General features: G+C 40.3%; 1 protein-coding gene across 4 annotated transcripts in view; it reads left to right on the plus strand.

Annotated features, from left to right (window-relative positions):
• The first annotated feature begins 618 nt into the window (after window positions 1-618).
• Window positions 619-24113, plus strand: part of LOC149141746 (uncharacterized) — a 132617-nt gene continuing 109122 nt past the window's right edge. Inside the window, exons 1-2 of one of the 4 annotated variants that reach the window (XM_089448301.1) lie at window positions 619-1096; window positions 2236-2582. In XM_089448301.1, coding sequence (XP_089304427.1) covers window positions 2439-2582 — 144 coding nt within the window. In that variant the 5' untranslated portion in view covers window positions 619-1096; window positions 2236-2438. Of the gene's footprint in view, window positions 1097-1277; window positions 1300-2235; window positions 2583-24113 lie in introns of those variants that run through there. The other 3 variants (XM_089448300.1, XM_089448302.1, XM_089448303.1) reach the window with 3 other exon arrangements.

Raw genomic sequence — 24113 nt, forward strand, 5'->3', positions numbered from 1 at the left:
TCCATTAAACAAATTCTTCAATATAATAATACTTCTTTCTACCCAACTCTTTTCCCTTTTACGAAATTTCTTCACAATAAAATCTATTCCTCAAAATACGTTTTATAGATATGTGTACCTCAAAATGCTCAATTTTTTTTCCAAAAATGCTCATGATTATAGATCACCCTTCTTTATGATTTGGCCCAGTGACTCATCATACGCTTTTTCCATTGGCATGACATTTAATTTTACGCATTTTCCATTGGCATGGCATTTAATTTTACTTATTTACTTAGTAGATAACCTTTAATTTTAATTTTGGTAAATTACAGTTAACTGAATTATTTTGAAAAAGACAAACATCACATCGGTTTGAACTTTTGTTATGTGACGAAGACGAAATGGTGGAAATAAAAGAGTTGTATATTGTTTTAGCAGTTAATGTCATATATAAAATTATTTATCTAAATTACAGAGCAGATATTAATTTCCAGCTGTACTGAGAGGACATGAGGCATCCATCCAACCGGATGGGTGTCCTTGGGCGTATGGCACGTGACCATGACCTTAGGAGGAGGACAATGTACTACCAAATCAGATCGACAATCGCGGCATCAGGGTCATATTAATTCCCTCGCGCCTCTGCACAACATGATTTTTTTCGCTTGCCCCGCCCCATTCACACGAAACCCTTGGAAGATGGAGCTGATACATACGTGGAAAGATGAATGATGGCATGTAACAAATTATTATTTTTAGTAGTAGGAGGAAAGAGCAATAACAATTTGTACGGACACAAAACGCAACCTCTGTGCCCTCCAGCACCAGGGAGAGAGGGGGATGGCCTTCAAATTTTGGGTTCAAACATGACTATTAAGAGTTGGGATCATAAATTCAATTCACGAAATGAGGAAGAAGAAGAATTTCAGTCTCAAACGGCATTGGCACAGATGTAGATGAGCAGCAATGCTGGCTTTCTTCTTCTTATTGTTGTTACTATATAATTTCTTGCAAGGGCGACGGTGGCAGTGGCAGGAGCTTTTACTGTTGCAATAGAAGGGATGAGAAAGATGGAAGATTGGGCGTTTTACAGGGTCGAACGAACGACTGGCGAGTACTAACATTACTGCTCTCAAGTTTTATAAATTCTATTTCTAATTCCAGTGCAAGGCAAACACATTGGAGTTGTTTGAAAATGCGGGCTTCGATGATGGATGTTTGTTTTGCTCATGCTAATGAATATCAACGGTATCTTAAAGGGGGTGGATTATGGTTTCTGTGAGTGTTTAGGGTTGGTGCTGATAAAGGCATTACGAGGTTGGGTAGCTCTAATATTTTTGGGTTTTGAAGATGTATGTTTCTTTCGTAGGGTTTTAATGAATGCGTTATCAATCAATTAATCAAGAAAGAAAGAAACAAAGAAAGGGTCGTTTTCTGCAACCGTCAACTGCTGCGTCTGCCCCTTCTTACCCGCTCTCTTGGCCTAATCATTGGAAGTGGAAATGAATTCTTAATTGGATTTAGCATTGGAATTCTGCCTCTCTCCGTAATCTTGTACGCATAAAACTAGTTCAAGTTCTAGTTCTGGTTGTAATCGAAATAATGGCCACTACTTTGCATTGCGACATTAGCTAGCTAACATTATTTCCGGTGGGGTTTCACAATTTTCACTGCACCTTGTTAAGTTAAAAGTACAATCCTTGTTAACTTGTTCAGCTGAGTAGTGCCCACTTTCCACATTGGTTGTGCAGATTGGTCGGCCGCAGCATGTAAACCCCAATGTACAATTATCTTTAAAACGACGGCAATGTCCTCAAATGTAGTGCCCCCCTAATTAAACCGCTGATTGATAGGTTGCAGGATAATCACGTTTGTCTGATCAGCCTTTCCCTCCTCCCCTGTGTGGCTTGAGCGCTTGTGAATAAAAAACAACAATAATAACACGTAGAGATGCCTATCCTGAGGCCCCTTTAAGTAATTTTCCGACTGTAAAATCTCATTATGTCCTTTCCTTCCCTGTTCAGGGATGATGGACTAGCCTGTGTAAAATCTGGCAGGACCTCAGATTCATAGTGCACTTTGTTAAGGTGTCTGTCTCTGAGTCTAAACAATTTATTTCATCAACTTTATGGTGGTACTGCTGCCACTGCCATTTTTATTCTTTTCACTGACTTCTGAGTTGTCATCTCTATGTTGTGATTGTTTATTGCAATTGCAAGGAGAGACTCTAATTCAGATAATTTGAATTGACAGGTTCTCTTTCTAGGACCCAACATATCAACTGTTTAGCAAGTGGGCACAGATTCAGTTTCTATTCTGATTGAAAGCTGCGATACGGATTCAATTTCAACTTTACTCGTAAAACATTAGAAGGAACCACCTCATTTGCAAGCAATAATACAAGAGAGAAGTTTCTGCACACTAATACAACACACTTATCTTCACTATATTCGAGTATGGAGAACTCAAATTGCAATACCGATACTATTATTCCTGTAACAAAGACTGAAGTCTCAGGGGAATCTCATTCTCACGATTCAAGAGATAATGTGTTTCCTTCTGAATCCACAGATTCAATTGCAGAGGATGACGTCAATGATGTGAGTCAGCTTCTTATTCTTAAGTGATTTTTGTTCCAGTAATGATACTGTCAGCTCAATATTGATGACGATGATATGTCTAGGTTTAGACAGATTTGCTTTCTATTCTAGTTCATGGTTGTCATGTGAATGTGAATCCACAATTACCTTTTCAGAAGGGTCGTGTTAAAGTTGTCTCAGATCTGCATCTTGCAAGCCACAATGAAAAGCATGCACTTGAACTTGCATTTATAGGAATGTCAGCGGACATATCCGCAATGAAGGCTAATCTTCTACGAGCAATTCATCCATCTTAAAGTAATGGCACACCTACTTTGCATATTGGTCCCTATAGTGCATGGCTTAAACAATTTTGTTTTTCCTTTGATTATCTTCGTCATCATTGCATGCAAGAAATTATCCATAATGGCGGGGACTTACCTTCGACCAGCACATGCCTTTGGCTGTATCTTTCTGAAGTAACAACATTGACTTCCTCACCTTGATTTGGCATTTGTCTTGGTTTCTAGGGCGTTTTATCACTGCCATGGCTTCTTATTGGGTTTGATGCTCTCCACAAGTTGTCCGTACCCCTTTTAAAGTGTAGATTCTGGTCTTACAATGTCACAGAACCAGAGAAAGCTCTGATACTCTTGTTTTTTTCAGGGAACACTGGCATGGAAAAGAAGGCAAAAAGTTTCACCGTAACCTGTTCAAATTTTGTATTGCAGATTAACACAGATTCATAGTACAGTAGTACTAAAAAAAAAATGGACAGATGAGGACAAGTATTATTTCCAGGAAAAAGCAGACCAATCCGAAATTGTTTTGTTCCCTATGAAATCACCCTTCACTATGAAACTTAAAGCTTTATCCTGTTTTGGTAACAGGAGGCCATATAACTATAATGGTTACATGCTACAGATTGCTGACTTGGTTAGATGTTGCATAGCCTAGTTGTGTCAAATTTGATAAAAATGTATGTTTGGAAACAGCCATAACTTTGTTATATGGTATTCTGATAAGCCAAGTTCGACCAAACATTTTAACTCAGCTGACCAAATGCTTCAACTCAGGTAACCAAAATGTCAAGTTGACTCACCAAAACTTGATGAGTCCTGTTATAGCTCTTAAGATCAATAGGGATCATGCAGTTAGAAGTTTATGTCAAAAATTATTTAACATGTTTGCAATGTCAATGTGAATAGTTGCAGTTGCCTATACCATTACTATTGTGCACTTGATGAATCATTCATTATAAGCTGACTCCTTTTGTGGAAATTCACCTATAAACTTTGAGTGCTAGATTTAGTTTAACCCTGTTTGCTTCCATTATACCTATGGAAAATGGAATATCTCTATCCACTTTTGGTGGAGTTTTTCCATATACAAATACCATCTGGCCATTTTCCGTTTCTGTTCTATTTAAAGGTTCTAGTTATATTGGTTAGGCATGCATTTTCTGTTGGAAATAATACTGGGGGGGGGGGGGTGAATCAATATTATCAAATCAATAAAACTTTTTCATTTCCATATTCAGATTCATATATGCTACTTCCACAACAATGATTAATGCAATCAGTGTATATCCAGTGTACTTATGATTCAGTTAGTTGATCCTTAATGAGTGCATTGGAACATTATTAACCATATGAATAGTAAACCGAAGCAGTAAAACAGAACAGATCATCACACACAAGAAGCACACATGAACACCAAGATATAAGGTGGAAACCCAATGTGGGTGAAAACCACCTGCTGCAAGTCGTCTCTATCTTCTTTTAATAAGAAACTTCCTTTTACAATATTTTGTACTGGTGCAGACTTATACCAGTACACAGGCTTCTACCTGCAGAAGGCTACAACCCTCTCTCGTTTTCCAGACTCTCCTGGAAGGGAGCTACAACCCCCTTAGCTCTTGTACTAATACGCAGGCTGCAACCTGCTGACATGCTCCAAAGTTTTCCAACTACTACTGGAAGGGAGCTACCACCCCCTTTGCTTTTGTACTAGCTAAGATACTAGTACGTAGGCGCCAGCCTACAATCTTCTCTCCTTCGGGTACCACGTTTCATACATTTTCAGACTGGATACTCCTGAAGCACAACACATAATCTGAAGGCCACGTTTCATCCAATTTTCATACTGGACCCATCAATATCATTGAAGCACATAATCAATCAATCTTCTGAATCACCCAATCACCAGATCATTACATATACAAGGATAATATGTGTGTTAGCAATCAGATCTAGTCCATCAGATCTCATAAAGATAAGTCATTATGAACCTGATCCATTATAGATCTCATCCATCAATACTGAAGCTAAACATAATCAATCAATCAATCACTTCTCAGAATGCTGTTATCAGAACATAGTACCAGTAACCAGACATTAATTCAGAACCCTGAACACAACAGTAATAGACAAAATCAGCTAAAACATATCTTCTGAGAAGTCCGCAACTTCACCAATAGGAAGCATGCGGGTATCCGCACTTTCTCCGTGTTGAGCCTGCGTATCACCGCACCTATGCCTCCGGCTCGACTGCGCACCTTCGCATCAGCTGCTGTGGTTTGCCTGCGCACCCCCGCACCTGCACAGTCTTCTGATCTGCGAGTATCCGCACCTGCTGTTGCGGCTTGCCTGCGCACCTCCGCACCTGCACAGTCTTCTGATCTATGAGTATCCGCACCTGCTGCTGTGGCTCGCCTGCGCACCTCCGCACCTGCACAGTGTCTGGACTGCGTACCTCCGGGTATAGATAATTTATCAGTCTTCAAGCATACCCCAGACTATCAGATCTACAGATCTGATCATGCACCAAGGAGATCTCGACCCATCAGTCGATTTGTCTATAATACTCAGGTTTCTCCTTGATTCAGATCTAGCTATCACTCACCAACTGATCACAAGTATTTCAGATCTTGCTCACCTTAAGATATTCAACCCATGAGTATATCCTCCAAATGATCTCCTTCCCCTTTTTATAGTCTAGGCCTTTCTCAAACCATGGACCAAAACCATTGAGAAACAATACCAAGGATCCAATACTTGGGTTCAACTCTTTTGGATGCAATACCACGGACCAAAACCATAGGATCAAAAACTGTCGGACTAATACCATGGACCAACCATAAGATTTCCCACGTGCGTACGTTTTTCTCTGCATGAAAGTGTGTGAACTGGGGTCTGCACCTTTTGAACTATGAACCTGCGAACATGTTCGCACCTTCTGAATGATGTTCCTGCGGATCCTGCCTATGATCGCACCTATTGATCGGCGCACCTGCGAACTTCTTATTTTCTTCATTCTTTGTAGGCTGATCATCAATCTTTGCTACTGACCTGTTGCACTATGATCTGTCATCTGTATGAGTTGCCATCAAGGACAACACTTGAGCCATAATGCCAACATTTTCTCCCCTTGCATTTTAAAAATTTAGAACAACTTTATTTGCACACCATATTCAGTTAAAAATATAATTGAGAACTAGATCCTCGATTTCAACATAGCCTGTGTGTCACCTATCTTGTCTCCTTAACTGGACGGTGGGGTTAATTCATCTCAGTTTTCCCCAACACTTTTAGAACACAGATAACTTACCATACAACCATGCCAAATGACCAAGAATATGCAGTCTAACAACAGATGCTATATGCAAAACCATAACTAAGTGTGGAACAACTTTCAAAATTGGAATTATAAACACATCATCATATAGAATAACCAACATTATCAGAAAGATACTACCAAATTTTGAACTTTCAAAATGGCTACCAAGGGAGCATTTACTGCATAGGCATAGATATTCAATTGATAGCCATGCCCGATTTGGGCTATGAGATGAGAAGAAGAGAGTGCCTACAGGCTTACTCTCTGAAATCCCTAAACACGGTGCTCTAGGATCCAAACTAGATAGGGAGTATGAATTCCTCTGCCAGGTTTCTGCCACTTGTATGGGAAAACCCTTTGCAAGGCCTACTCATTGGTATGGGCAGACCCTCTTCCAGCCCACAAATTTGTACATGAAGTCTTTCAATAGGATATAAGCTAATATGGATTCCATGCTCATTAGATTTCCACTCAGCTCAGAATTCCCATCAGCAGTAGTTTAGGCCGCAAGGGTGCATAACCAAAATAGTACTGAGTGCAATCCATCTCTGAACCAAAAATATATCAACAAAGAGGCTATAAATGGCCTCTGACTCCAAAAGTAAGCATAGTACTAAATTACTAAATTAATAACTATAGTCTGTGCTCTACAATCTTATCATATGATAGGATCATTTGAATTCTCATCCTCTACATCCTCTAGACTCTAAAATGGGAATCTAGCTTTATTTTCCTAACGTACCCATTTAGATTCTCTGGCTGTGGAAGTGTGTCCAAGACCATCCAAGATAGGTCTTCATTGTCAATTGCTGGTGGCTAGTGGCTTTTACTTTTATTATTATTATTATTTTTAAAATTTGAGTTAAAGTGGTCCCTAGAAGCAGTCATACGACACTTTAGGGAACTGGCCATCTTTGGTTTTGAACCCTGAACTGGATTGTTATGGTCCTGGTATTGGTTGCACTGGTTGGTATTGTTGGTTCCGGTCTGTTTCTGATAACATTGGTCTAGCCTCCCACATGTAGAAGTCATGCACATGATTTCCGCCATAAATCAGCAACATATTCCCCTTCACTCCCCAAGCTTGCAAAGTAGCCAACCAAAAGTATGATGAACAACAACAATATTGCCAAATGATCATTCAAGAACCAACAAAAGAACCCTCCCATAGTCTTAGAAGGAGGTATATATAGGTGGAGAAGGGCACGTGAGGTAATGATGTGCATGGGAGTAAGGTGGCCAAATCAGTGTTGCAACTATCTTTGTTTCTCCCATATTTTCTGAGTTTTGTTGAGTTTTACCATTATTTCTGAGTTTTTTAGGTCCAAGTTTATGCTTGCTAATATATTCCTTGATATTTCTGTTAATTTTTTCCTGGACCCTTGGCAATATAATCTTTGAAACAATATTTGCAATGTTGATCCAGATTACAAATGTTTTTAAAGGCTTTATGTGATAATGCTACCTTCTACCAATCATAAAGGATAAGTTGGGTAAGTGCCACATGCTTTTAGCTCTGTCTCTCTTCCCTTTCTCTTGCCATTTGCTATGTTGTAGCGCCTCTTTCACTTCAATGGCGACCATTTCCATTTTTTATATTCGCTTAGTTTTTGAGATTACATCATGCTTACATCATGGCTTCATGTTCAACATAGGGAAAATAAAAATATACCTCAGTAAGGTAATTATATTCACTGGTGGGGCCCTGGCCTTGAATTCTTACTAGAAGCTTTACAAAGTCCTGTGACTTACTCCATATGTACAATATACACAATATGAGATGCCTTTTTAAGTCTCTCTCAGCAAAAATATTAACTGATATTGACACGTTGGCCCATGTACACAAATAACAAATGTGGTATTGTAAATAGGGGCTTGGTTGGTTGGTAAAGCAGGGGTTTTTCTATTCTCCTCACCAAGGTTTAAATCCTTCTAGAGATGTGTTTGCCCATCATGGGCTGACATGCTTGTGTAAGCAGGCTAATTTTTGTGGTGGCGGCCAAGTTGCCTCATATGGTCTGTAGCATTTCCTTTGCAACTTGACTTGGTTGTTCATTCCATAGTGTGATTATTCTCTTGTAGCACAGCTATTTTCCAGTAGGATAATGAGGTAATTTGAATTCTCTTCAATATGCCCCAATACTTTCAGTATTCAACTTAATTCATCCTACACCCATGCCAAATTATGTAGTTTGTCAACAAATATTATATGCAAAATCATAATTAAGCATGGAACACCTTTCAAAATTGGAAGCGAGTGCACATACTTTCATCGTATATAATAACCAACATGAAAAGTTTAAAAATATAGTTATCTTTACATAATTCAAAGCTTGCAAAATGGTTGTGAAGGGTTCATATATTTTCACCACCCAATGTACTATTGACTCAAATGTCATGCTTGAGCTGGGCGTATGAGATGACAAGGGCCAAGTTGCCTATGACCTTACTCTCTGAAATCTCTAAGGGTAGCACCATGGATCCTTTTTAGATTGGGAGAAGGAGCTGTGCACCTTAGTATGAGTAATCCGTTTGCTAGTATTCTACCATTGCTATGGGAAGGCCCTTTTTTAGTCCCTTCCACTAGTAATGGTAAACCTTTTGCCAAGACCCTTTTTTAGTCCCTTCCACTAGTAATGGTAAACCTTTTGCCAACCTAGTCATTGGTGTGGAAGCCCATGTCTATGCTATGTGCTAGTACAACTTCCATGCTTAATGTGTGACCTCTTCAAGTTAACTGCCCAAGGAAGAACGTAGTAGCTTATCCAACCCCGTAGGCTATAGTCAAAGGGTAGAATTAGTATTTAATATTACTAAAGTAGCATTAGGCAATAAAATTGAATTGAGGAAAATGGAGGGAAACTTGCAAGTCACTCAAATTTGAATTTAGGAGGGAAAACTTGAAAAGCCCCAAGGAGAAATTATATAAGGAAGGGATGGGATTCATTATGATTATCATGGATTATCTTTCTTCTTGATCTTGGGGCTAAGGCTCTTGGACTAGAAAGAGTTTTAAGATCCTTGGTTTCTAATTGGTTTTGGTGGTGAAAGATTCCAGCCTAGCCGATCTCTGTCTTCATCTTTCTTTGTTGAGTGTTTGATTTTGTAGCTATGGTCATTCTTCATAATTAATATTTTAGTCCTTGATGTATTTATAATGATAAATATGAAGCATGTTCTTTATGCTATTGTCAAAAGAGAAAATATGTGACATGTTCTTCATGCCGGTTTTTAAATGAGAAATTTTGAATTTATAATATTGACTTTCTTGGCCTCAAAACTTAAAGTCAGCCCTCTAAGAAGTCAGGTTCGCCTGCCCCTTTTGTCACACCCATTTGGCCTCTCAAGGCGCTGTATATAAGTGTTGCGAAAATTGTGATTTTATTGCGATAACATCAAAAAATCGCGATTTTTTCATTTTCCTGATAATATTGCATGATTAATTCAGCGATTTTTTCATTTTGAAAAAATCGGGATTAAATCCCGATTTTTTGGGAAAAAATCTTGAATTTTTTTGTTTTGTTCAAATTTTGCCTATTTTTTTTGATGATGATGAGGAGGAGGTGACACAACCTACCCAGGCTACCCCTATCACTAGTAGAGGGTGTGGTCTACCTCCTGTAGCTCCTAGTTCTTCAGCTTCTAGAGCACAGCAGAGTCCACTGCCAACTCCACTAGCATCTACATCTAGAGGGAAAGCTATTGCATTTTCTCGCAAGAGGGGCAGAGGAAATCAATAGTATTAGTTATTTGGTTCATTTCAGTGTATATGACATTATGACTCATGATATGAGATATATTATTATATTTTTTGTTGATATTTCGAGGCTGAGTTGGGACTCAGGAGTTAGGACTGACTATTCAGGACATGATTCTCTGTTATGTGTGATGTAGCACTAGAAATGATATTGCACATCTTATATATTAGTTCTTTTATCATATTTATGTGTCAATGTATTTCTTTTATGTTGTAGATGCTTTAGATATTAAAAAAATTGAAAAAAAATGAATATTTTTGTATTTTACGATTATTTCCCGATTTTTACGATTTTTCCAATTTTTTTCCGATTTTTTCCCCTCGTTGATATTATCTCGATAACGGTTTTCGCAACATTGCTGTATATACACATCATTTTGTCCTCCTCCAAGAGCAAGCAACTCAGTCTTTCTGAGGCAAGCAAAGAAGATGAATCTGAGGTAAAGAAGAAGTCGGATTTGAGGTAGAGAAGAAGTTAAATCTGGAGCAAGCAAAGATTTATCCGAGGCAAATAAAGAATGAATCCGTGGTAGAGTTTCTGGGTTTATCTGAGGAGCACAATCGAGTTTTTCTTGAGAGAAGAAGAAGGCCAAAGTTCATTGCTTCTATAGAAGACTAGGATAAATTTGTTAAACAACATATTGACTTGTCTTGTGAGCAGTTTGACCAAGTCTGTTAGTTTGATTTTATGTTTAAATTAGATGTATCTTTGTTGACTTGAATAATTTCTCCAAGGAAAAGGTTGCTAGGTTTTTCCCCAAGTGGGTTTTCCCAGGGTAAAATTCTTGCGTTCTTGTTTGGCCGTCTCTTTATGATCCTATTGGAATTTTGTTTTACTGTTGACATACTCTGTGTAATTGCTTTATGATGAATATGGTTGTAAGAAAAGATTAACCTAAGAGAAATCAGTTTAGAGGATGCTTGAAAAATCAACATGGTATCAGAGCTAAGGTAAAGGAGTAACCCTAAAAGAGAAGCCTGTTTTTGTAAAGGGTTGAAGTGCTAGTTAAATCTCAGAAGGCTGAAAATCTATTGGGGAGAAAGGAGAAACCCTAAAAGAGAAGCCTGCTTTTGTAAAGGGTTGAAGTGCTAGTTAATCTCAGAAGGTCGAAAATCTATTGTGGAGAAAGTAGGCCTAGTTCGATATCATTGTTTGCAAAACTAATAAAGGTTTGCCTGTGATTTTTGAAATAAGACTGAAGCCTTAATTCTCAATGTTTGTTCATTTATAAAGGAACAAAGGCCTCAGGTCTTGAATAGGTCAAAAACTTCAGTAGGCCGAAAAGGCCTCTGAGTGTATTGCAGTAATTCCAAAGCTTAAAACCACAAAACTGTTGATTTGGGGTAGCATCGGATGTGCTCTAGCCATGAAAATTGGTGGAGAGGCTGCTAAAGCACATGAGATCTCCAAGACCCAGAAATGGTTTGGACAGATTGTACTCGGTTTTAATAATTAATATTTTTAATGGAGTTCCTAAGTCTAAACTTAGAAAAAATAAAATATTAATGGGTATTTATATAAAATTGGGTTAGAAGGTTCCAAAAGTCATGGATCAAGCCAAACCTAATCTTAGCTGTTGATTAGAGATTTAATCTCGGCTGTTGAAGGACCATCGAGAAAAGTATAAGAAGAGGCTTGAGGGATAGTTGGAGAACACACCAGAGTGATCAGTCATTCATTTTGCTAGAGGGGTTGCTAAGCAAAAGTGAATCAGTGATCAACAGCGAGAGGCAGTGAGTATTGGACAAAGAGGCAGAGACAGTATTGAGAGACCAGTGCAGAAGCAGGGAGAGCGAGAGTAACAGTCAGTTCAGGACATGCAGAGCCTAGTAGAGACAACACAGAGGCCAGAGGGACTTTGTCATCCATGCAGAGGCTGCTGGAGTGACGAAGAGGGTCCCAGAGGCTGCTGGAGTGACCGCAGAGGGTCCTAGAGGTTTTACGTTGCCTTAGAAGGCTAACACAAAGGGTCCTGGGGCTAACGCAGAGGACAGAAGGGCCAGTGCCGAGCTTCAGAGTTGCCAGAGAGGGTTTCGTGGGACAGGTTTTTTGAATACCTGTTTCCGAATATAGAGATATTGCTGCCGTGTATTTTTCTCTGTTGGATGAGTCGGTTAGGCACCCAATGGTACTAAAGGAAATACTGCATAATAATAAACCCTTAGAATAGCTGCACCGGTTTTCCCGCATTGGGTTTTTTCGGGGACGTTTGTCCAAAAATAACGGTGTCACTTGTGTGCTTGTTTTCTTTCAGCGGATGATCTGTAGATGTTGTGACCATATTGTGTTTATTTCGGTATTTAAATGTTTTAAATAACTTATTCAAAATTTACAAGTAGAAGAAATAAACCAACAGCATACAGATTAATTTTCTAACGGATAAACTTAGAAAATTCAACATGGTATCAGAGCGTGGTTGTAGATCACAGGAGAGTTGAAGGCATCAACTAAGCAGAGCATTTGCAGCAGAATCAGTTGTCCCAAGTGACAATAATTGATCGCTGCAGAAGCGATAGAGGAAGGGTTGACGCAGAGGGACTGCGTCATCAGTTTGGGCCTAAGAGAGGCCAGCGCAGAGGCTGAGGAGGGTGGAAACAGGCTCACCCAGAGCCCAGGAGGGTTGACGCAGTTGGCTGAGGGAGTTGTTTTGCTGGTGCTGGGATTGCACAGAGCCAAGCGGCTCAATCCTTCAGTTGCTGGGGTGAAGGATGCTGTGGGCAGTTTGCGGGAGCGAAGCTGGTGGGGTACTGTGGTCAAAACAGTACTTAACAGGGCAAAACCAAGGTAGAGGGAATTGCTGCCGAGGTGGATTTCTAGCCAAGGAATCCGGATCAGTGTTGCAATTGCACAGACGATTGGAGAGGGGCAACTTGACGGTTGGTAGAAGGATTTCTAGGAGGGAGATCGGGACTCAGAGGGAGTCCAGAAGAGAACTTCTAAACGGGAAGTAGAGGGACTCGGAGGAGTCGAATCGAGAACTTCTAGACGGGAAGTAGAGAGACTTAGCAAGAGTCGAATCAAGAACTTCCAGGTGGGAAGTATAGAGACTTGGATGAGTCGACAGAGGAGCAAAGAGATGACCGTGAATGGGCTGAGGGATCAGGATAGGTTGGACGGAGCATCCAAATTTGTGGTTAGGAAGGCTAGGATCCTGTCCATTCTAGACAGACATTGTATCAAGGGCTTCGCCCTGAGAATAATGGCTATCTCAGTTGACCCGGTAGCTAATGAAAGGTACGAGGAGGCAATGGCTAAGGCAAAGTGCATCATCCTTGATGGGGTTAAGGATCATGTGGTCCAACATATTGCCGAGAAGGAAACAACAAAGGAGATGTGGGACACTTTGAAGACATTGTATCAGCATACTTCCATGCAGAGGAAGATGCTCCTTGAGAATCAGCTAAGGTCATACCAGATGCAAAAGGAGGAGCAGATAGATCTCTTCCTTGGTCGGTTGAAGGAGATCCAGGACCAACTGACTTCCATAGGGGCCATGCTGGATCAGGAGTTGATGGTGAGGACCACACTTAACGTAGTCTTTGAGGAGTGGGAGACATTTGTCCAGAGCATACTGGGCAGGGCGAGTCTTCCAGATTGGGAAGAACTGTGGGCGACTCTTCGCCAAGGGGAGATCAGACAGCTAACCAAGACGGGAAGTAGCAACAAAGGAGTCTGGATCAAGAAGGAAGAGGGAGAGGATGCAACTCTGGCATCTGCGGGAAAGCAGGAGAAGAGGAAGAAGAAGGACCTCTCCAAGGTCAAGTGCTTCCATTGTGGGGCACTGGGTCACTATGCAAACCAGTGTCCGAGAAAGAAGAGTAAGGGAGAGGCTTCTGACTCAAAGACAACGCCAGCGAAGGCGGAGAAAGAAGTCGAGGAGGATGACAATTGTGCCATGAGTGTTCATGTGCCACTCGAGAAGAAGTGGGGAGACATCGAGTTGTAGTTAGGAGGACTCTAGGCGATGAGGGGCAGGATCCTTGAAGTTCCCAACCTCTTGGATTATACCTTGCTACGGGAACCCCGGAGAGGAGTAGTAGGACTAGCGGATGTGGGTAGAGACGGATGCAGATGAAGCGACAGAGAGTGCTACAGTGCAAGAGTCCCTGGGCAGCGTGGGGCTAGCAGACTGTTACAGTGCAAGATGGCACAGAGAGGTTGCAATGGTGCGAGATGTAGGGAGTTGTTGCAGTAGTGCAGAGGTCAGTAAAGGGAGCACTTGTTAGCGGCAGAGGGAGCTTCAACATCGTGAGTGTTTCTAGCCTATAACAGGGATGTGAGAAGTTGGGTGGATCAGTTACTTACTTCTCAGTAATTGAGTTGCAATGTGGTAGCACGATGCAACATGATGAGAGGAGGATGCAATGCAAATGCAGTGTTGGGAGGATGGACCAGCAGCAACATTGATGCAGAGGGAGTTGCTGTACGGATGCAACAGTGGCAGTGGCAGGGCCATGGGCAGCTGTATAGGACGCAACAATGTAGAGGATGTTGGGCAAGGAGGCCTAGCATCAACACAGGTACCGATGCTGTATAATCAGAGTAATGCTCAATGTGGAGTATTACTAGAGCACAATCCTCGCTAAGAGGAGTGTTGATTTGGGGTAGCATTGGATGTGCTCTAGCCATGAAAATTGGTGGAGAGGCTCAGGCACATGAGATCTCCAAGACCCAAAAATGGTTTGGATAGATTGTACCCGGTTTGGGAGATATTAAAATAATTAATATTTAATGGAGTTCTTTAGTTTAAACTTAGGAAAAATAAAATATTAATGGGTATTAATATAAAACTGGGTTAGAAGGTTCCAAAAGTCATGGCTCAAGCCAAATCTAATCTTAGTTGTTGATTAGAGATTTAATCTTAGTCGTTGAAGGACCAACGAGAAAAGTATAAGAAGAGGCTTGAGGGTCAGTTGGAGAACACACCAGAGTGATCAGTCATGCATTTTGTTAGAGCGGGGTTGCTAAGCAAAAGTGAATCAGTGATCAACAGGAGGGGCAGTGAGTACTAGACAGAGAGGCAGAGACAATACTGAGAGACCAGCGCATAAGTAGGGAGAGCGAGAGCAACAGTCAGTTCAGGCCACGCAGAGCCTAGTAGTGATAGCGTAGAGGCCAGAGGGACTGCGTCATCCACGCAAAGGCTGCTGGAGTGATGTAGAGGGTCCTAGAGGTTGCGCAGTGCCTCAGAGGGCTGATGCAGAGGGTCCTGGGGCTGACGCAAAGGCCAGAAGGGCCAACGCTGAGCTTTGGAGTCGTCAGAGAGGGTTTTGTGGGATAGGTTTTCTAAATACCTGTTTCCGAATATAGAAGTATTGCTACCGTGTATTTTTCTCTATTGGGTGAGCCGGTTAGGTACCCAGTTGTACTCAAGGAAATACTGCATAATAATAAACCCTGAGAATAGCTGCACCGTTTTTCCCGCATTGGGTTTTTCCGGGGCCATTTGTCCAAAAATAACGGTGTCACTTGTTTGTTTGTTTTCTTCCAATTGATGATCTATAGATGTTGTGACTGTATTGTGTTTATTTTGGTATTTAAATGTTTTAAATAACTTGTTCAGAATTTACAAGTAGAAAAAATAAACCAGCGGAATACCGATTAATTTTCTAACAGACAGACTTAGAAAATTCAACAAAAACCAGTGCAAAGGCCGAAGTTACCGTAGGGAGTTACAGATGACCAAGAACTTTAGGAATTAAACGAAGCAAGCTTAGACAACTGCTTCAGAAGGCCGAGGTTTCCTCAGTTCTGTTGCAAGAAAACCAAAGGGCTCAGGATTAATGTTAGAAGGTTGAGAGATTTCATAGAGGACCTCAGAGAATCCGAAATGTCTAAGGCCAACCTACAACTTGTTTTGGTTTCTTTTTATGGTATAATCAGGTCACATATTTGACTGATGCTTGAGCATGAACTTGTGATGAAAGATGCTGATGTGATCATAATTCTAAGTCTCTTTGAAGATCAAGAACATCTCTGTTTGAAAATAAACTATGAAAGTCATCTTTCGTTGGGATTTAATTTGATGTTTGCAGATCTGAGGATGACCCGAATATGTTGGAATTTGCTGGCATTGATTTCTTTTGCATTGAGTATGGATCTGTTTAAAACTAAAGCACCTACAACCTTGAGTTCTTAACTCATGAACCAGCAGTTCTGAGTAAGAGAATTTCTATTCTTTGCAGATAGTTAATGATGAGTTTCGCTGGGACATTTCTGGTTATTTTTGACTTGATTTTATTGGGGTTTCGCTGGAGATGTGTCTTGCAGGTTTCGTTGTATTGAAGAACTATATTTAACAGGGTGCATCTGTAGCTCATTTTTGTCACATCACATTCACAAAGATATCATGACGGAGCTCGAATTTCCTATTTGATCTGCGTTGGGCCATAAAGTCTCTTATTGCAGAACTGCCATCTCTTTGAAATGAACCGAGATCTCTTTGTGAGAATCCTGTGCAATTAATCTTGATTCAATTTCAGAATAATGCTAATCCTGCAAGATTCGTTTAACTTATTTTTCACAAAATTTGAAGAGGACGAAGAACTATGGCAACCCTAAGTTCTGACCCTATCTAGGGTAACAATTCTGGGCATAAATACTTGTTTAGAAAAGCAGATTTTTTGTCTCAGCGACCACCAAATGTGTTGGTTAATTTGTAGCACAAGTATAGCATCAAAAATGATCTACTGAAGCAACTTGCAACCCAAGATCTCTGGAGGTTTCATCCCTCGAATCAGAGCATTCCTGAAGTAGTTCTTTGATCATTTTCTATGATCCTAATTCCATGATTACTGTATATTCTCAATAGAGAAATCTGTGACATACATCTACAATTTGAGTATTTTTGCAGACCTGCAATCATTGGTGATTGTTGCCCTAATCCAATGGTGTGAAGGCATAATGTAATCAACATTTATTCACCTGTTCGAATAGTTTCCTGGTGATGATGAAATGGTTATGGCATCAGGGAATAAATCAACAATCGCTTGTGGAGTTCTCATGCACATATTTTGGTCACATAAGTTGTAGATAAGATGGATTACTTACTGACAATTGAGAAGAGTCAAGTCCGAGGTCATCTGCTTAATCTGGTGATTTTATGGAAGATGAGAAACCACCAATTGTAATCATTTCTGTTTGTTGAATAATCTAGGATGTGGTTAGTGATTGCTACACCTAGAGTCTGTAATACGTTTCAAAAGCCCTAATTGGCACCTGCGACGCTATCTCCTTTACAGTGTAACTAAGTTGAAAGTGGGTGAGACTGTGATCCTTACTCTTGCATAACAATGACAGTATTAGTGCTTTCTTGATAACAGAAGTGGATATTGATATGTTGACTTGATTTCTTGATGACTGGATGGTAAAATTGGTAGTGATAACAATATAGTTGCCTCATATAAAGGACAATACCCTTGATCATTATAACAATGCTCCTGATTTTGATTGCATGTGACAAACGTTGACAACAGTAATGAGACAACAGTCATAACAATGTGACCTTGTAGCCTTTGTTGTCTAGAAAACCTATTATACAACAGTAACTCATGAAATAGTGAGGCAGATCACAGTGACAATATCCTTACAGTTGTGATGAATGTGGTCTGATCCTATTTATGATAATATCATTTGTGCTCTTGTGAGTAGAGTGTTCACTAAGTCAGAGTGCAGCAGTGAGCTGTAGTGTAGCAGAGACAATATGAGATAGTTGCAGTAGTAGACAGTAGTACAGACTAGCAATAGCAGTAGGGGTGGAAGTAGCAAATGATAGTGGCAGTGGAGTTGTTAATCTTAGATAACAATGGTATGTTCTATGCTTAACACAATGTACTTCATTAGCAGCCCAATAACAATTTCCAATTATTTCTAGTAGCAATCACATTGACAGTAAATGTAGATAGAACATAAAAACAAATGCAGAAGACAAGCCAAGACAAGAGGACACCAGATTTGGCGGATGCCAAGGAAAAACCCCAATGTGGGGAAAACCTTTGATCAAATCTTATTATTATTCAATAGTTCAGCAGAGAGAGAGTACAAAAGTCAAATAGACTAGTCCAATACAAAGTCAAATCAGCCTTGTCAAATTTTGCAGTCAACCGTCAGCCCTAACCAAAAAGTCAACATTGGTCAAATCAACAGCAAAACACCTCCATTGAAGCTCAGTCAAAGACAGTCTAATTCGGCCTCCAGCAAAGGGCAAAGTCAACCCAAAACAGTCCCACAAACTCTGGTCAAACTTGGTCAAACAGCCCCAAACCTCTCGTTTTTTGTGCCAACCAATGCGGCCTCAAGAAAGCGAAATTCTGCCCTTAAAAGCGCAGTCAAATTCAGTCAAAACAGCCTCGGTCAACTCTGGTCAATAGTCTGAAATTTTGGTTTTGTTTTAGCCCAGAAAATCTGTCCTCCTAGCCGCACATGGGAGAGAGAGAGAGAGAAGATGCCCAAGCTGTACGAACCAATCTGATGAAGAGAGAGAAGAATGTGCGAGTGAATGATGTCCAAATGAGGTGTGAGGTCTCTTCTATTTATATACTTTCTTGTGGGTGAAGAGACATCCATTGGGGTTCTTGACCCTACATTAAGCTGAGGTCAACCTGAACAATTTGTACATGTGAGCGAATAAATTCAAAATCACAATTCTACTTGTTCGAATGAGATGATCTTTATATCAATCTTGGACCTCTCGAAAGGAGGAATCCAATGCAATTATCATCTCCATCAAATGAGATGTCCCACGGTGGAATTTGGCCTTAGTTGCCAATTCTAATACTCCCTCTCAACTAGGGAGAATTTCACCTGCCAATCCATCTGTCATCATCATGCCATCCTGTCGTAATGTGCTATCTCTACCATTCTTCTCTACTGAACCATGGAGTAATAATGAAGAAGTGATCGAGAGTGAGTCATAAGATCATACCATTCTCCACTGACAAAAGTCAGTCCTTGATCCCAGATCAACCACGCCCCCTACGCACATGTCAACCATCATGGGGTATCACAGGGGAAGGTGAACCTGATGCAGGAGCATCCTGCTTAGAATATTATTGTTCATTTGGTTGATTTAGGGGGTGATGTTTTTAATTATTTTTAAGAATCTTGTATAGATTGAGTGAGAAATCTATGTGTGAGGTTTTCAGTTGTGAAATATTCTCAACTATGTGAGAATATCAGGGATAATTGATATGGGTAATCTTGTAGAGATCTTAGGGATTACGAGATCCTTGAATAGGAATTAGTTGAGTGAATTATGGAAAATATCATGGATTTAGTATAATCCATAATTATGTAATTATGCTATAAATGTAAGCCTGCGAGGAGAGTGTGGAAGACAGAGGTTACAGTGTTAGAGAGTTAGAGAGAGCTAAGTAGTGGAGTGAATAGATCAGAGCACGAGATGTTTTGAACATATATGTAAATACTGTTATGAATGAAGAAAGGAGTTTTGTGTTTAAAAGTGGTTTCTGCGTGGTTTTTATTATGTGATTTGATTCTTTAATCATAGGCTGAATCTCTGTTAAATCCAGGAAATTGTGTGTGAAATTAAACCTTTAGTGGAGTCTTTGTTTGAAGATCGATGGTGTTCGCTGGTGAATGCGCACGCACCTTAACACAAGAAACGGACCCGAAACATTATAAGATCGAGTTGATTGATAAATTCATGAAAAAATTTGGAAGTAGATCAGGATCATCCGATCGACAGATCCAATAGATCGATACGGTCATCGCATGCTAATAAACGCAGAGGTTAATTCCAAAAACGGAGGCGATCATTTATAAAACTGAGTTAATAACTCAGTTAATCATGACCATCTGCTTGAAAATCTCAGATCGGACGGTAATCGCGTCGAAAAGTACACAGGGTTTAATTTAAAAAACGGATGCGATATTTTATGGAATATGATTTGATCCAGTTGAATTCCGGATCGATCACCACCGTTTATTATGTTGGACAAGATTTGACGGATATCGCTTCGGAAGATGTGCGCTGGTTAATTTAGAATTTAGATCCGAGAAAGTTATGAACTGGCATTTTATTTCCTTTTGGTTCCATGGGTAAAAGTAAAGGTTTGCCATATATCGGGAAATTTAAATAGTTCTGCTATTTTAGTAGAATAACTTAATTTGGAATCCACGCAAGAGATCAGGGTTTGATAGTTAATTAAACATGGGTTTAATTAATTTAATTTTCGTATTTATGTAAAGATGCAGTTTCGCTGCATCAAAACCACTCACCCTGTACATAGCGCACCACTAAGGGAAGGTGAGCCACTCATCCTATGGTCGCTCATAGCTCCAAGAAGTACCGGAAGCCCTCAGGAACTCCCAGAGCTCAATGTCTAACTCATGCAGGACCCTCATATGAGGGTCTTTCCACGATTCCAAGTCTCTCTCGGAAGGTTAAGAATTTTACCTTCCCTAAGGGCTTCGTGAGAATGTTTGCGACCTGCTCATCCGTCTTGATGTGTTGGAACCTTATTGCTCCCCGTTGTACCATATCCCGGATAAAGTGGTACCTGATATCAATGTGATTGGAGCGGTCGTGGAACACGGGATTCTTTGATAGGCGAATCCCACTCTGGTTGTCATAGAAGATCACTGTGGTATTCAACACGTGCCCAAATCTTTCACTGAAGAGCTTCCCCAACCAAACAACTTCATAATAGGCCATACTAGTAGCAATGTATTCGAGCTCAGTGGTGCTTAGTGCAATTGATTTCTGCTTCTTGTTCATCCAAGATATTGAAGGAAACCCCAAAGAGAAGCAACACCCAAACATGCTCTTACGATCCACCACACTGCCAACTCAGTTAGCATCAATATATCCATGTAGCGTCAAATTCCCGGCATTGTATCTTAGTCCATAATGGATTGTGCCCCAGAGATATCTCAAGAGATTCTTAGCAGCAATCCAATTGTAATGATGCTCGAATATAAATTGACTCAATGTATTCACAATGAAGCATATGTCCGGACAAGAGTTTACCAAAAACATCAGGGCCCCTACAAGTTGTCGATACTCGAAAGGATTTGGCAATGTGGGCCCAACAACACTTTCACATAGCTTCTTGAAGTTGAGTTCCATCGGAGTAGACACATACTTGCAATCCACCATCCCACATCTCTCAAGCAACTTCACAATGTATTTTCTTTGAGAAAGGAAAATTTCACCTGGCTGTTGCCAAACCTCAAAGTCTAGGAAGTAGTGCATCAATCCTAGGTCCTTCATCTCAAATTCGGAACCCAACTCGCTCTCGCATTGATAAATGAGAGGGTTTGCACCTGTCAAAAAGAGATAATCCACATAAAGGACTAGAATGAAAGGCCTGTCCTTTTCAATCTTGAAGTATAGGTTTGGGTCAAGTTCACTCCTTGTAAAACCCAGCTTCATAAGATAGCTATCAATCCTCTCATACCAAGTCCTAAGGGCTTGCTTCAACCCATATAGGGCTTTCTTAAACCTTCATACATGTGACTTTCGGTCTTGGACTTCGAACCCCTTAGGTTGCTCTACATAGACTTTCTCCTTAAGTGAGCCATGCAAGAAAGCAATTTTGACATCCATTTGGTGTAGGCTCCATCCTTGAGAGGCAACAAGAGCTATAATCGAACATATAGTGGTATATCGGGCAACCAATGCAAATATTTCATCATAGTCCACTTCTTCCTTTTGAGAGAAGCCTCGAGAAACGAACCCGTCTTTGAACTTTTCAACACTCCCATCAGCTCCATGTTTGATTTTGTAAAACCTTTTTGAAGTGACCATTGGCTTATCCTTGGGTCTAGGAACCACATCCCAAACATCATTCTTCATGATCAATTCATATTCCTCATTCATCGCATCCTTCCAAACTTGGTGTTTCATGGCGTCTTCAAATGTGCATGACTCAGATTGAACAATGGTACTCATAGCAGCTAAGTACCCTTGGTACCTATTCAACTTCTTGTTTTCACGAAATGTCCCCCTTGATGCAACATGTCTCTCAGCATCTTCAAGAGTATCTTTGAGCCACAAAGGTCCTTTTCTTGTAGTAGAGGGCTCACAAGGAGGTGGATCAATGGGATCCATCGAACCTTTAACATCGGGCGTCAGGTCATCTGTCGGAGATTCATCGTTCTTTCTTGCATCATCATCATTGTCCTTCCTAGGGATACGAAGTTCTCAGACTTTCCCAAGGTTAGAATCTTCATCGAAGGTGACATCGTGACTTATTTCCACTTCTCTTTGACCAGGCACATAGATTCTATATGCCTTCAAAGTTTCATTGTAGCCCACAAACATTCCTTTCTTCGTAGATGCATTTAGCTTGTTTCTTTTCTCTTTCGGCACATGAAAATATATGGGACAACCAAAAATTCTAAAATGGGAAACATCAGGTTTCGTACTTGTGAAAACTTCTTCCGGTGTCTTGAAGCCCAATGCTTGATGCGGGCATCTAATTTGAACATATACAGCAGTGTTGGCAGCTTCTCCCCACAAGAACTTTGGTAGGCCTTGGTCATGAAGCATAGCACAGGTAGCTTCTATGATTGTTTGATTCTTACTTTCGACAACTCCATTTTTCTCAAGAGTATATGCAACAGTGGTCTCGCTCTTAATGCCAACTTCTCTACAATATTCATTGAATTCATTTGATTCATATTCGGTTCCATTATTGGTCCTCAAAATTTTGATCTTCTTCCCTGTTTGATTCTCGACCAAGGCTTTGAAAGAGAGGAACCATTTGAAAACTTCAGCCGTCTCCTTTAAGAAATAGATCCACGTTTTGCAAGAGAAGTCATCCACGAAAATAGCATAGTACAAGTATCTTCCTAAAGATGTTACGAGCAACATACGTGATAGATCATAATGGATCAATTGAAGAATATCAGTAGTTTGACTTTCACTTGAGGGGAATGATCCCCTTGTATGTTTTCCAGCTGCACAATCCTAACAAACTCCTTCATGATCTATGTTTGAATTTGGGCATACTTGTGACCATCTTCCTTACATCAGGTAAGGCTTTGTAATGAAGGTGAGCAAGTTTTCGGTGACATAATTCGGATTGGAGAGAAGTATCACAAGTCATAGCTCCCAATGGACATTCTCCAACCTAATAGAGACCTTCAACCCTAAATCCAAGTGTAAATGAATTTTTCGATTTCTTCGCCAAACACGTATCTTCCCATCAACGAATGTCACCTTGAATCCTTTGTCTTCCATCGCAAAAATAGATACTAGGTACTTTTTCAGATTAGGTACATACAACACTTCTTTTAAATGAAGGGTTTGACCTTGATTTAAGTGAAGAGTGACAGTCCCAATCCATTTCACGGGGTAGGTGGTATTGTCTCCAAGTATGATCTCCAAATTTGTCTTCTTTTCAACTAAATTTGAGAGGGCCTCCTTGTACCCAGTGAAGTGCCTTGAGGCACCATTATCAATCAACCAATGATCTAATGTATTCGGAAGAGAGGCAGTGGTGAGGGCAGAAATAAGATAAAATTCTTTATGCTTATCTACAACATTAGTTTCCTCATACCTAGAGTTTCTCGACTTTTTGGGAGGACGACCATTTCCATATCGAGTAGTGCAAGCATTCCTGTTCCTTTGTTGTTGAACCTGTTGTTCCTTTGATTGCCATTGCCTTTGTAGTTGTTGTGATTGTTGTTGTTATCATCCCTTGGAGTATCCTTATTGTGAGTACACTCTCTAACAAAGTGGCCAAACTTGTTGCAATTGAAGCATCTTCCTTTTCTAACTTCTTTGAATCCCAACTTAAATCCTCGACCTTGTCTTCTTGGACCAACATTGTTCTTCCTTTTAGCATGAGCGGAGCAAGTGGTAGGATTATTTCCGTTTGAGGGCTTATCTCTTTCCATCATCCTTATTTCTTCTCGAGCGCATCTAGCCAATAATTCATCAAATTCCTGAATCCTGTCATTGTTGAGAACGATAGTGTTAAACATATCCCATTCTTGTGTAAGGCCCCTCCAAGTGCAATAAGAGTGAATTCCTTGTCACCAACAACTTCTCCAATAGATAGGAGATCATTCTTGATTTCAGTAATCCTCATGAAGTAGGATTGAATGGACTCTCCTCTATCCATCTTGATGTCTTTCAACTTGTTCTTGATCAAGAGAACTTGATTTGCATTATTTACTTTGAACATCCCAACCAAATTGTCATACA

Source organism: Pinus tabuliformis, chromosome X, assembly GCF_031772625.1.
Source record: "Pinus tabuliformis cultivar Carrire ecotype Pingquan chromosome X, CPIR1, whole genome shotgun sequence".
NCBI lineage: Eukaryota > Viridiplantae > Streptophyta > Pinopsida > Pinales > Pinaceae > Pinus > Pinus tabuliformis.